The sequence below is a fragment of the Schistocerca americana genome, chromosome 6 (genome assembly GCF_021461395.2).
Source record: "Schistocerca americana isolate TAMUIC-IGC-003095 chromosome 6, iqSchAmer2.1, whole genome shotgun sequence".
Taxonomy (NCBI): domain Eukaryota; kingdom Metazoa; phylum Arthropoda; class Insecta; order Orthoptera; family Acrididae; genus Schistocerca; species Schistocerca americana.
Window position 1 is genome coordinate 145,707,405 of NC_060124.1, and position 14,150 is coordinate 145,721,554.

Sequence of the window (14,150 nt, forward strand, 5' to 3'; positions counted from 1 at the left end):
CATTTTGTTAAAACTTTATTTTTACAAAAGTGTGAAGCTACTCTACAATACATTACTTTTTCAAGAATTTTGGATAAGGCAGTCAGAAGAGAGATTGGGCGGTAGTTGTTGACATCAGACGTATCCCCTTTTTTATGCAGTGGTTTAACAATGGCATACTTCAGTCTGTCTGGGAAAATACCCTGCTTCAGAGAGCTATTACATATGTGGCTAAGAATCCCACTTATTTCTTGGGAACAAGCTATTATTATTGTGCTGGAAATGCCATCAATTCCATGTGAGCTTTTATTCTTGAGAGAGAGAGGGCTGCATTACGGCCATGATCCACTGACTCCCTTTGAAGATCATACATTACTTCCCAGGGAACAACATTCGGGATTGTACTGTAAATGTCTCAGTCCCCAATGGTGGAAGAGCTGTGATACTAACATGAGTGACTTTATTACAAAATGGCAAGGTATTTATATGCTTTCAGACTGCACTTGTGTGCTTATATTGTGACATCCTTGTTGTACAGCTCATTATTTCCTCTTGCTTTTCCAGTGTCTGTGTATTTGCCTTGCACACCATGTTCCATATTTCCTTTATTGCTCTCCCAAATTCTTTAACTGATTTTCCTGTCATACCCTTCTTGGTTTTTAACATATCAAATGGTAATGGCATCTTATGACTGTATATCACATTATGTAGTGACAATCCTGTATTTGTGTGCTGCTTCATGTTACACACTGAGACTACGTACTTCAAATAAACATCTCAGTTGGTATGGCATGCATCTACATAGTGTCCTAGTATTTGCCCTGTTGTTCTGTGCACCCTTTTTGTTCTTCCTTTAGCTTGAGGATATAGAGGAATTGTTCTCAGTGTCTTCACATGTAACAGCTTACACAATTCCTTGCACAAATCCAACATAAAATTGGTTCCCTGATCTGCCACTATCATTCAAGTACTCCAAACTGCAGTATTCAGTTGCTTACTAACACCTGTGCAACTGTTGCTGTTCCACTTTTCTTGAAAAATGGTCTGTAATTGTGAGTACATATTTATTCCCTGCTGCTGTTTTGTTGAAAGGGTCTGAAACATCAGTTCCAAGCAACTGAAATGGTGCTAATACTTCAGATAACCTCTGCATGGTACTCTCATGTGAAACAGATCTGTTCTCTGTGCACACTGTATGCAACTCCGCACATAATGGTCCACTTCCGTCCTGCCCCTGTTCTTCCACCAGTACCTCTCCACTACTCTTCTGTTGGTAGACCTGCATTCCCCTTGCCTGCTAACATGTGATCATGTGTCTCCTTAACACTTTAGCCCATAGCTTTTCCGGCAGTACCACTCATGGTCTCAACTTGGTTTCTCTGCACAGCAACCCATCCTGTATACCAAACTGTGACTGTTCACTATACTGTTTACATTAGTCATCTGTCTTCTGTGCTTTCTGCCATTCCTTAAGCTCATTACTACCTATTTGCAACACTGCTACTTTCCTACTCAAGCTGCCTGCATTTTCAGCTTTCTTTCCAGGTTTATATATGACATCAAAATCAAACTCACATAATCATTCTGCACATCATGTCAACCTACTGAATGGATCGTTCAACCCCAGCAACCATTTCAATCTGCATGAATGTTATCACTCAAAACATTTTCCCATACAGATAATATTTAAAGTTGGTGATTCCATAGATAAGGTTCAATGTTTCTTTTTCGACCGTGAAGTAATCCTTCTCTGCTGAGTTTATTTGTCTTGATGTATAGGTTACTGGGTGCCCCATGGCCTTTATTTCTTGAGATAACACAGAACCAAGTACATGGCTGGATGCATCATGTGCCAGAGTGAATTCTTTATTGAAATTTGTAAACACTAAGATTGGATTTGATGTCAAAACTTCCTTCAGTTTCTCAAAAGCACGTTGACAATCCTCTGTCAAACAAATTTTGAGCCTTTCTTCAGCATTTGCATCAGTGTTCTGGCAATACACACAATTCCCTTTACGAATCTTCTGTAATAATTCACAGCTCCAAGAAATGATTGTAGATCCTTCACTGATTCAGGCACTGAAAATTCACTCATAGCTTTAACTGGCCATGGGTGCTGTCTTAACCACATCCTTGCCAATTATGAGACCAAAGTATGCCATCTCTTCTAACAAAAAATTACACCTCTCTGTACTTATCGTTAAATTCATGGCAGAGTACTTCCTTTAGGTGTTGTATGTACTGTTCCATATCACTTGCAAAGACACTTACGTCATTGAAATACACCATTTTTGGTCCTAGCTGCTGGAGTTGGCAGTCGTGTGCATGATGTGTGCTTGATTGTGTGAATGAATGGTGTGTTTGTCTCTTTCTTTTCCTGATGAGGGCTATAGCTGAAAGCCTTGTGTAAGTGTCTTGTGAAAGTGTCTTTTAATTGTGCCTGTCTACAACTTAATGTCTGATCTTTCGGTAAGTAGCAATATATCTTTATGTACACTCCTGGAAATGGAAAAAAGAACACATTGACACCGGTGTGTCAGACCCACCATACTTGCTCCGGACACTGTGAGAGGGCTGTACAAGCAATGATCACACGCACGGCACAGCGGACACACCAGGAACCGCGGTGTTGGCCGTCGAATGGCGCTAGCTGCGCAGCATTTGTGCACCGCCGCCGTCAGTGTCGGCCAGTTTGCCGTGGGATACGGAGCTCCATCGCAGTCTTTAACACTGGTAGCATGCCGCGACAGCGTGGACGTGAACCGTATGTGCAGTTGACGGACTTTGAGCGAGGGCGTATAGTGGGCATGCGGGAGGCCGGGTGGACGTGGGGCGTGAGGTCTCCACAGTACATCGATGTTGTCGCCAGTGGTCGGCGGAAGGTGCACGTGCCCGTCGACCTGGGACCGGACCGCAGCGACGCACGGATGCACGCCAAGACCGTAGGATCCTACGCAGTGCCGCAGGGGACCGCACCGCCACTTCCCAGCAAATTAGGGTCACTGTTGCTCCTGGGGTATCGGCGAGGACCATTCGCAACCGTCTCCATGAAGCTGGGCTACGGTCCTGCACACTGTTAGGCCGTCTTCCGCTCACGCCCCAACATCGTGCAGCCCGCCTCCAGTGGTGTCGCGACAGGCGTGAATGGAGGGACGAATGGAGATGTGTCGTCTTCAGCGATGAGAGTCGCTTCTGCCTTGGTGCCAATGATGGTCGTATGTGTGTTTGGCGCCGTGCAGGTGAGCGCCACAATCAGGACTGCATACGACCGAGGCACACAGGGCCAACACCCGGCATCATGGTGTGGGGAGCGATCTCCTACACTGGCCGTACACCACTGGTGATCGTCGAGGGGACACTGAATAGTGCACAGTACATCCAAACCGTCATCGAACCCATCGTACTACCATTCCTAGACCGGCAAGGGAACTTGCTGTTCCAACAGGACAATGCACGTCCGCATGTATCCCGTGCCACCCAACGTGCTCTAGAAGGTGTAAGTCAACTACCCTGTCCAGCAAGATCTCCGGATCTGTCCCCCATTGAGCATGTTTGGGACTGGATGAAGCGTCGTCTCACGCGGTCTGCACGTCCAGCACGAACGCTGGTCCAACTGAGGCGCCAGGTGGAAATGGCATGGCAAGCCGTTCCACAGGACTACATCCAGCATCTCTACGATCGTCTCCATGGGAGAATAGCAGCCTGCATTGCTGCGAAAGGTGGATATACACTGTACTAGTGCCGACATTGTGCATGCTCTGTTGCCTGTGTCTATGTGCCTGTGGTTCTGTCAGTGTGATCATGTGATGTATCTGACCCCAGGAATGTGTCAATAAAGTTTCCCCTTCCTGGGACAATGAATTCACGGTGTTCTTATTTCAATTTCCAGGAGTGTACATTGACAACATACACCAGTAACTGACATGGTTTCAGTCCTCTGAGAATTCTGTCCAATGACTTCTGGAATATTGCAGGTGTGTTCTTTAATTTGAAAGGCTTCCTCCTGTGTTGATAATGATTCCATGGCAAAGAAAATTCTGTTTTTGGTTGGTCCTCCGGAGTGACTTCTAGCTGATGCTTGCCAGTCCTTAAGTCCGTGGTGAAAAATACTTGCACAAGCTTAAATAATCTATGATTTCTGTAATGTTCGGCTAAGGACAGCTGTCTGTTACAGTATAGCATTCAGATGTCGATAATTACAACAAAATCTAAATTTCAATGATTCATCTGCTGATTTCTTGGGCATGATGATAATTTCTGCCCCCCCCCCCCCCCCCCAAGGGCTCTTACTTTCCTCAGTAATTTTATCTGTCACCTGCTGATAAGAAAATTCTTCCAGAATCGGCTGCAGGTAGCCCAGGACTATATGGTTTGCAGTAAGCAGGTGATTCATTTCCTGTTGGTATTCAGTGCTGCATAATAACCAATGCTGGCAATAGCCCTCTCAGAAAAAAACAAATTCTTAAATTCCAACAGGACCTCTTCCAGCCATTCCTTATCCCTTCCCTTTAGATGCTTCAACTTCCCCTGTAATGCAGTTTAAGTGGTGTTTGTTGATTGTCTGTGGCCAACAACCCTTGTGTCCCATTCTTCTTCCTCCAGGATATCTGTGTTAGTGATCACCAACTGCTTTCTTAACCTTATTTCCTTGACACTAAAAGTATCCACAAAAATATGTTACCACAATTTATCTCTTGTACATCTACAGCACTTCTTTTCTCTCAGCAACTGGCCTTATCGAATACTTTATTTCCTTCCATCTGTTCCACCACACACGACATCCCTACTGGTAAGTTGGACTTAACGTTAACCCGGACCAATTTCCCGATACCCTTAGGTACACAATTGTCTGAATTGAGTCAGTGTGATTGCTTGCAGTTTAAATTGATCATCATGCATGGTACAAGCACCCCGCAGTATTGCTACATGGGCAGCAGTTCCACCCAACTGAAAAATTTTCCTGTCAACCTCCACAACATGTTGTCAAAGGTCAGGTGATGCAAGAAATCTAAGTCCATATGTGGCACAGTCTCTACACATTGTTGAAACTGAAATATACCCAGGCAAAAATGTATGTCTGGCAATCCCAAAATTGTGACATCTCTTTCCCCATTCTACACAGTCTGCACCATGGTGTGTTCCACTGTTTATGTTCCAGCAGATCACCACTGGCAACTGACACATGTGACCCTGTGTCCAACAGTATCTTGCAGTTCTTTTGCCCTACTATCCCTGTGACCACAAAATCCACCTTTGCATATGACTTTGTAGCATCTAATCTTACTGGAAATGACTGTATGTGGACTTTGGATTCCCTTGGGTCTTTTTGTCTGCTTCTTTCCCAGCCCCATACCCCTGAAACTACCATTATTATTACGCTGGAAACTACCGTTACTATGACGCTGACATCTGCCCTTTCTTCCACTGTCCCATGGCTGGTGACATTGCTTCCACACATGCCCTGTCTGTCCACACCTATAACACCTGACATCAGTAGAAAACGCTGCCCGTACAATTTGCAATCCAGTTGACATGTCAATTTCCTTGTACCGAACTGCTAATATGACAGCTACATGCACATCAGCATGGCATCCCACTTCTGACAGCAGTGAAGAGGTCTGTAGTCAGAGAGGTGCAAGTGGGCACCTTATGGCACAAGTCAGACAGCCAAGAATTCCAAAACACTTTATTGCGGCTACCTACCATGATTCGTTACAGGTGCCAGCTGTGTGGCTGCAGCATTCTGTGACCTTGTGTGTGATTTGGACAGAGCACAGTGTAGGCCGAGTGGAGGCCTGTTATGCAACTACTTCTGCCAGTGATGGCTGGTGTGCTGCTTCCCAGATCTGAGTGGGCCCAATGTGGTCACAACTCTGCACTTTGTGATCTCAGGACAGGCTGCCCTGATGTAGAGTCAAACTGTAGTCCTCGAACAGCATTCTAGATGGTACCCCAAGTGTCACAGTCCTTGTGGTGGTTAGAGCTGCAATACTAACACAAGTGACTTTAGTACAAAATGGGTAGATGTTTGTATGCTTTCGGCCTGCACCTCCTTGGACTTTGCTATGTCTTGTGACATGTAGATTAAACATTTCCATGGCTGCCAATGAGGAAAGGCTTCCACCTTCTTCTGCTTAGGCACTGCTATGTCAACTGTTTCTACATCTTGCCAGGCCGTCTTGCCTTGCAGCGTAGCAATTGCTGTTTATATCTCATAAGGCATAATGTCTGCACTTGCATGAAGCTGGTGCTGCTGCAATCTACTCTTCCTAGTTTGCACATTTCTGGTCAAATATGGTCAGTGCACTACAGCAGATAAACAGTGCCAGTGCAAACACTTGCATTTGTAAGTGCAGTTGCAAAAGAACTATTTCTCAAAACCTACAATCCTTCCAGACAATTAGAAAACACTATGGTCACTGATGCTGTGGAGCTTCTAGTGCACCAACAGGCAGATTCATTTAAACTAGAAAGCAGTGCCATTGCCATGAAAGTACCTCTGAAGTCTTCTCCAACAGAAAAATAAAAGGGAAAGTTTTAAACACAGAAGAAATTGGTTTTAAAGCATCAGAAAGTGCAGACATAGTTCTTTTTAATGGTTCAAATGATTCCACCTTGGCGACTATGGAATATGAAGTCTGCCTAAGGCACCCATCCATCCCCTCACATAAACCTCTGCCTGTCACAGAATTCCTGCCCCAGCACAAAGACGGGGGAAAGAAGTACCTTACTTATAAAGTGGTTCCCGTACTGCAGTTGAACTTAAATAGATTCTGAGTCATGTGGAGAAACTGAAACTTTCAGTACTGGAAAGACCATTATGCTTGTCCTTACGTGAAGCACATTTCAATGGTTCCACCACCCCTGTGCTAAGTGAACATTGCCCCCACAGAAAGGATGATCTTAGTGGGGTGAGAGCTAAAGGTGTTTGAGTGACCATCTTTGTTGATGGTACATATCACCCCTCTCCTCTCCTCTCCTCCTTGGTACCAATGTCCAAGCACTAGCCGCTACAAAATATGTGCAATACAGTATCACTATTTTTTACCTCTACCTGCCCTCTTATCAAAAACTTTATCAGCAGGCTTTCACCAACCTTGTCACTCAGCTGCCGCTCCCACTTCTCCTATGAAGATGGGGAGTCCGATACACATGATGTGCTGTAGGTCTCAGTGCCACCTGTTCTTGGGGTACAGCATTTGAGAACTTTGTAGTGACAGAGGAGCTTTGTCTTCTGCATATGAGGCAGAGCATAAACTTCAACACTCATACGGGTCATTATCTGCCATTGATCTTTTGATGTGCTCTCCCAGCCTAGCACACGCTACATGTTGGGAAATGGCCCATGATTTATGTTCTAGTGACTAGTTCCAGATCGCTCATTGCCTGCAGGACAGAACAATGTCCAAAAGTAAACCATCAGGAAGGGTGCTCGGTATGGCAAACTAGATGCTGTACAGCCAGCTTGCTGTGTTTGAATGGCATGACAGCATCCTGGAGTGGGTGGATCATATCACAAACATGATACCCCATGTCACTGAAGCAACCATTCCACAGCCTCTGGCCAACTTTGAAGATACTGTAGTCTGGTTCCTGGTAGAGTGAAGGGTATTGCTTTGCTAAAAGAGACAGGTCTCTGGCTTTCCTTAGGTTCTAATGTTGATGAGCAGCAGATGAGCTCGAAGCCTTTTGGGTAGCATAGACCAGATGCCCCCAAATTATGGAGGAGAGTAAACATAGATCATGAGGATAGTTCTTGAACACTATAAACGAACCCAGGAATGGCATAACTGTGTGGAACAGATGTAAGAGAAGCCTTGTTATTGTTGTAATGAGAAATGGAAATCTCCAGCTCAAACTAAGGGACATAGACCCGACAGTGGTGGACATTTTGTCTGAGTACTGCCCTCGATAGTCAAAATCCAGCTTGCCAACACCAAGGAATTGTTTTGTGAGTGGTGGTTGGAAATTTAGTTCCACCAATGATGTTGTATATAACTGCTCCTTCCCAATGTTGGAAATGAACTTTAAGCTTACTATTTTATTTTTATTTCAGTATAAATTTTTCACTTTAAGCTATTATAATCACACTCATCTCATCATCTCTTAGTGGGGGCACTAAAGAGCATGGCATTGTGTAACCAAGCAATCCTTTCATCATCACAGTTGATGTACCTCATCTCTTAAATTGCATTCATAAAAGGAAGTACTGTTGCATTGTTGCATCAGAGATTGTTTGGTGTAGATTGAGTCAATATAAGGTTGGCTGAACTTACTGATGTATTCCCACCCTCCCCCCCCCCCCTCCCCCCCCCCAAAAAAAATTAAAAGCCTCATGTAATCAAACACCTAAATAGGCACTGTATATATCAGTGTAAAGTTTATGACAGGTTAGTTTGTATTAATCCTCTGTTTAGTTTTCTTGGAATTTCAATTACAGATGGAGTGAAGAAAGAAAGACTGCTTTTAAGCATCTGTACTCATTGTTATTTGTATAATTTTTTCTTCACAGTCCCTTTAAGAGAAATGTGCAGGATCCTGAAAAAAATATACCTTGAAAGCAGATCTTAAAATTTCCAAAATAGTTTTTTTTTGTGGGATCTGAGAAATTTTTCTTTGATGTTAAAATTTTGTTGAATATATTCATACACCTACTTGAAATTGTATGTTGCTTACTGCTGTAATTAGTGATTGTGGATAGTTAAAGAATGAGCAGATTATCAGCATGTAATATGACCAGAACAAGGAGTATGTTTATACAGATGAGGATAGCGTTCCTCCACAAAAGAATTCTTCCATGGAGGAAGGAAAAAAAAAAAAAAAAAAAAAAAAAAAGGAGCTTGTAGCCAAATTGAAGAGAACGTTTCTAAAACAGTCAGTAGTATGCCATTGTATGTGAATAAATCAGGAGCACTGGAAAAACATTCAAAAAGAAACAAATAGTGTTCATAGTACTATGCTGTAGAAGGGTAGGCTACTAAAAATTAAGTTGACAGGGTACTAAAAATTAAGTCGACTGGTAATGTAGGAAATGAAAACATACTAGAAATATTAGATGAGGAACGACATCTTAAAAATAAATAAATAAATACAAGAAGAACTGGCAGGGTAGTAGGGCATGTTCTGAAGCATATAGAAAGAGTTAACTCTGCACTGAAAGTGAAAGCAGATTTATAGTGTGAAAACAAACATTAGAATATGTAACAAAGATTTTGAAGCCGTTCGAAATGGAAAATATGCAAAAATAACAAGATTAAGTTAATATCAAAAAATGAGGATAGCACCAAAAAACTGATGATTTTTAAAATGAATCCTTCGGATTGTGCCGTGAAAAAGATAGTCTTGTTTTCCAGTAATCAGAAACTTACTCCTTAACCATTGATTGCATGTATCAACTTGATGTTGGAAAGTATCCCTACCACAGCATAGCACTTGGCATTGATGGAGCTTGTATAGTACTCATTATTCCTTTCTCAAAAACACAGGTCTGATCTTTCCAGTCATAAAATTGTGTATCGCAGGACAAATATTGTTTGATGTAATTAAGAGCAACAAAAATGTTTGTTTCAGGTGGATTGGCTTGCTCAACTGAGGACACTGCTGTAACAAGGAAGAGGAGAAGTAAGCTATTTAGTGATGAGAAAAAAAGGCAGAAATCAGCTGTTGGGCGTATTGAGAAAATTGAAGTTCAGTATATTGGAACTCCTGCTGATGCAACCCTTGTCATGAACAAAGGAATATCAACTCCATTTAACTGTGCTGAACGTAAGTTTGTTGACCAAATATTATTGGTATTGTGGCCTGACTATCGTTTGTATACCTATTCAGCCCACATATTAATCGTGTCCCCTCACTTTCGCCCTTTAAAAGTGTATGGCATGTAACATCATCTTATTAGAGTTGTATGTTGTTATAAGGCCACTTCTGGATATAAAAATAATATTCATTCATGGATCCTGGCTTTTCTTGTTGCTTGTACTGATTTGCATTTAAGGTGTTGAAGTGCAGTTTATACAAGTCTGTCTCTGCAGTAAATGTAAATGCACTCCAATGTGAATGTCCCAACAGTAATATGAAATGTTGTGGATTCCTGGTGACTCTACAGTAACATACCATTTAGGTGTGAGGTCGCAACATTTGGAAAAGCCAATTTTTGGCCCAACTTATTCTGATAAGGAATACAAAAGACCATGGTGCTTCTCAAAGATTCCGGCTTTGTGCAATGAAGTGACTCTGGAGTGCCCCAGGGAAGTGTGGTAGGTCCGCTGTTGTTTTCTATCTACATAAATGATCTTTTGGATAGGGTAGATTGTGAGGCTGTTTGCTGATGACGTTGTGGTGTACAAGAAGGAGTCATCGTTGAGTGACTGTGGGAGGATACAAGATGACTTGGACAGGATTTGTGATTGGTGTAAAGAATGGCAGCTAAATATAGATAAATGTAAATTAATGTAGATGAATAGGAAAAAGAATCCCGTAATGTTTGAATACTCCTTTAGTAGTGTAGCGCTTGACACAGTCACATCGATTAAATATTTGGGCGTAGCACTGCAGAGCGATATGAAGTGGGACAAGCATGTAATGGCAGTTGTGGGGAAGGCGGATAGTCATCTTTGGTTCATTGGTAGAATTTTGGGAAGATGTGGTTTATCTGTAAAGGAGACCGCTTATAAAAAACGAATATGACCTATTCTTGAGTAGTGCTCGAGCATTTGGGATCCCTATCAGGTCGGATTGAGGGAGGACATAGAAGCAATTCAGAGGTGGGCTGCTAGATTTGTTACTGGTAGGTTTGATCATCACGCGGGTGTTATGGAAATGCTTCAGGAACTCTGGTGGGAGTCTCTGGAGGAAAGGAGGCATTCTTTTCGTGAATCGCTACTGAGGAAATTTAGAGAACCAGCATTTGAGGCGGACTGCAGTACAATTTTACCGCCGCCAACTTATATTTCGCGGAAAGACCACAAAGATAAGATAAGAGAGATTAGGGCTCGTACAGAGGCATATAGGCAGTCATTTTTCCCCCGTTCTGTTTGGGAGTGGAATAGGGAGAGAAGATGCTAGTTGTGGTACGAGGTACCCTCCGCCACACACCGTATGGTGGATTGCAGAGTATGTATGTAGACGTAGATGTAGTTAAGAAACTAAGACTGAGAGCATCTGTACACTGAGATTTTATGGCTTCCAAAGGTTCACAAAAATGGGGCCCCTCTATGCCCCACTGTTAGCAACATTGGCATCCAGATGTACTCACTTGCTAAATAGGCTACCTGAAGCCTGCGTTTAGTCCTTATGTCAGAAAATGTTCACATCATATTCTCAACTCTGTGGATTTTGTTGGTCCCCTTAACAACTTTAGGCTCAATGATTCTAACACCCTTTTGAGCTTTGACTTTGTCTCTCTTTTCACCAGAGTGCCTTTACAAGAATCTTAGGAACTTATTGGCCAGAAATTTGACATACAGATGACCATCCTTTTTAGGCACAACTTTGATGTTAATGTTATTTCTTTTCAATGTTGATTACTGTGATCAGATGAAAGGGGTAGCCATGGGGAGCCCACTTTCGCCAGTTGTTGCCAGCGTGTAAGTGGAACATTTCGAGAATGAAGCTCTGGAATCTGCCAAATGGCACCCTAACTGTTTCTTCTGGTATGTTGACACAGTCATGTAGCCACATGGAAGAGATGACCTGAATGTTTTTCTTGTACATCTCAATTCCAATATCAGAACAACCTGGATGTACCAGTAAAATGATGAGCAAACTGCTCTTTGAGCCATGATGTGTACTGTAAGAAGATGCACATTGACTTATACTTACGTGCACACAGCTGAGATTCAGAGGAATGACATGCTCAAAACATTGGTACAAAGAGTACATCAAATTAAACACCTTTCAGCTGTCTAAATTTCTAAATTGTTATTTTATTGTGCTACCAGTTTTGGCGATATATTCAGGCCCCTTGACCAATGTGTTGGAAAATTCCCACCTTTGGTCCAATCAAAGTAGGGGCCAGCATTCAAAGACTGGTATTATAGATTTCTGAGATAGCGTTCACTTCAAACACCACGTGAGTTGGCAGGGGGCATTAAGATGCCAGAATATATCGCTGAAACTAGTAGCCCAATAAAATAGCAATTTGGAAATTTAGATGGCTGAAAAGTGTATGATTTGACATTCTGTACTGAACAGCCAACCGTCTGTGAAAAGATGGACAGACAGAGAATTGTTATCTAGGGTTTGCACCATTTCTGACAATGAGAGCCTCAACCAAGAACTTGAAGATCTGAGGATGGTGTTCTGGAAAAACAGATACACAGAGTGGCAAATTTGGAGAGCCCTACGCCCTACACTGACTGTATAGCTAGTGGAAGCAGAAGAGGAACCACAGGAGAATGTGGCCATTGAATTTATTACATTTTGTGGCACATTATCTGAAAAGATAGGTTGTATTCTTAGGAAACATCAAATGAGGACTCTCTTTTGTTGACCAGCTAAAACATAGGCACTGCGTGGTAGTGCCAAGGATGACCTCAGACTATGGAAACCCAGGGTCTATCAGATCACATGCCAATGTAGCATGACTTATGTAGGTCATTGTTTCAGTGCTCCATATTTTGATAATGAGAATTGGTACATGTTCAGTGAGGATACATTCTCCTTCCAGTGTCCAATATCCAACAAAATATGAGCATACTTAATATCAGGCCACCTTTGTGAATGGACCAAAGAGTTTCTAGCCAATAGAACACAGCAAGACATTCTTAGCAGAGAAGAGTCTTCTTACATAAAATGATCTTTGGGAATACTGCAAGAAAATGTTATAAGGCAATTAATACTCACAGTGTACATAAATGACCTAGCAAAGTGGACAACATTGGAAGCTGAAAGAGCAGTTTGTGGCTGCTGCTGCTGCTGTATATGTAGACTTGCAAATTAGAAAACTCTAGTGAAATACATGAAGATTTCTACTGGGTCACACATTCAGCAGGCTTTGTTCACAGACTGTGTGTCTGTTCAAATGGATAAAGTACAATTTCAGTTGCAAAATCTCCATATAAGCAGCATCATCTACAAACTGCTTTTTCAGCTACCTTTGTTATCCACTTGACTAGGTCATTTATGTACACTATGAGTCTGTGAGCATTAATTGCCCTGCCACTGTTCCTTAAAATATGCCCAAAGATCCTTTTATATAAGAAGATTTCTCTCTGCTAAGAATGACACGCTGTGTTCTATTGGCTAACTCTTTAGTCCAATCATAAAGATGTTCTGATATTAAGTATGCTCATATTTTGCTGGGTGTTGGAAAGTGGACGTATCCTTGCTGAACATGTGCTAATTCTCATTATCAAAATGTGGAGCACTGAAACCATGCCTCCTAATTTCAGAGATGCACTGATAGTTACTATCTTCAAAAAAAGTGACGGAACTGGCTGTGGTAATTACAGTGGAATATGCCTTCTCTCTACAGTTGAAAAAATACTTGCTCGATTTCTATCCAGCCACCTGATACCTCTTGCTAAAAATTGTTTTCCTGAAACACAGTGTGGATTTTGACCTATCACAGCACCATAGATATGATTTTCTATAACAGACAAATGCAGGAAAAGTGCAAGGCATTTATAGGCCTTGGCAAGGATTTTGACTCAGTCAAGGGAGATGCATTGTGGAAGATCTTAGCTAAAATAGGCTGTCCTGTAAAGTACATAAACATTGTCAGTCTACTGCACGATAACGTGAATAACATGATTCTTGTCAACAATAGCCCTGGAGATAATTTCAAAATCACAACAAGTGTGAAGCAAGGTTGTGTGATAGCTCTCATATAATTTTCATTATTTGTTGGAACTATACTTCATCTGTCGATGGGAATCTGCCAAAGGCCATAGAAATAGAATACAGGACTGACGGTGGTTTGTTAATTTTCAATAGACTATAGATGAAGACTAAAGTATCCACAATAACTATCACTGAACTTCAATGTGCAGATAATAATGTCATGCCATCTCAGAAGGTGATCTACAAGCAATTCTAAATGCATTTGATGAAGCACGTATGAGCCTTGGACTAATCCTTAATATCTAGAAGATGTAGATCCTATATCAACCTGCACCCAATACTGTCACCATATCCCTAAGAATCACAGTCTAAGGCAAAGTCTTGCAAAC

At 42.1% G+C, this 14,150-nt stretch overlaps 1 protein-coding gene across 1 annotated transcript in view; it reads left to right on the forward strand.

The window, feature by feature from the left end:
• Nucleotides 1-14,150, forward strand: part of LOC124619466 (39S ribosomal protein L39, mitochondrial) — a 75,700-nt gene that overhangs the window by 5,287 nt on the left and 56,263 nt on the right. The window contains exon 2 of the mRNA XM_047145866.1: nt 9,550-9,744. Coding sequence (XP_047001822.1) covers nt 9,550-9,744 — 195 coding nt within the window. The remainder of the gene's footprint in view (nt 1-9,549; nt 9,745-14,150) is intronic.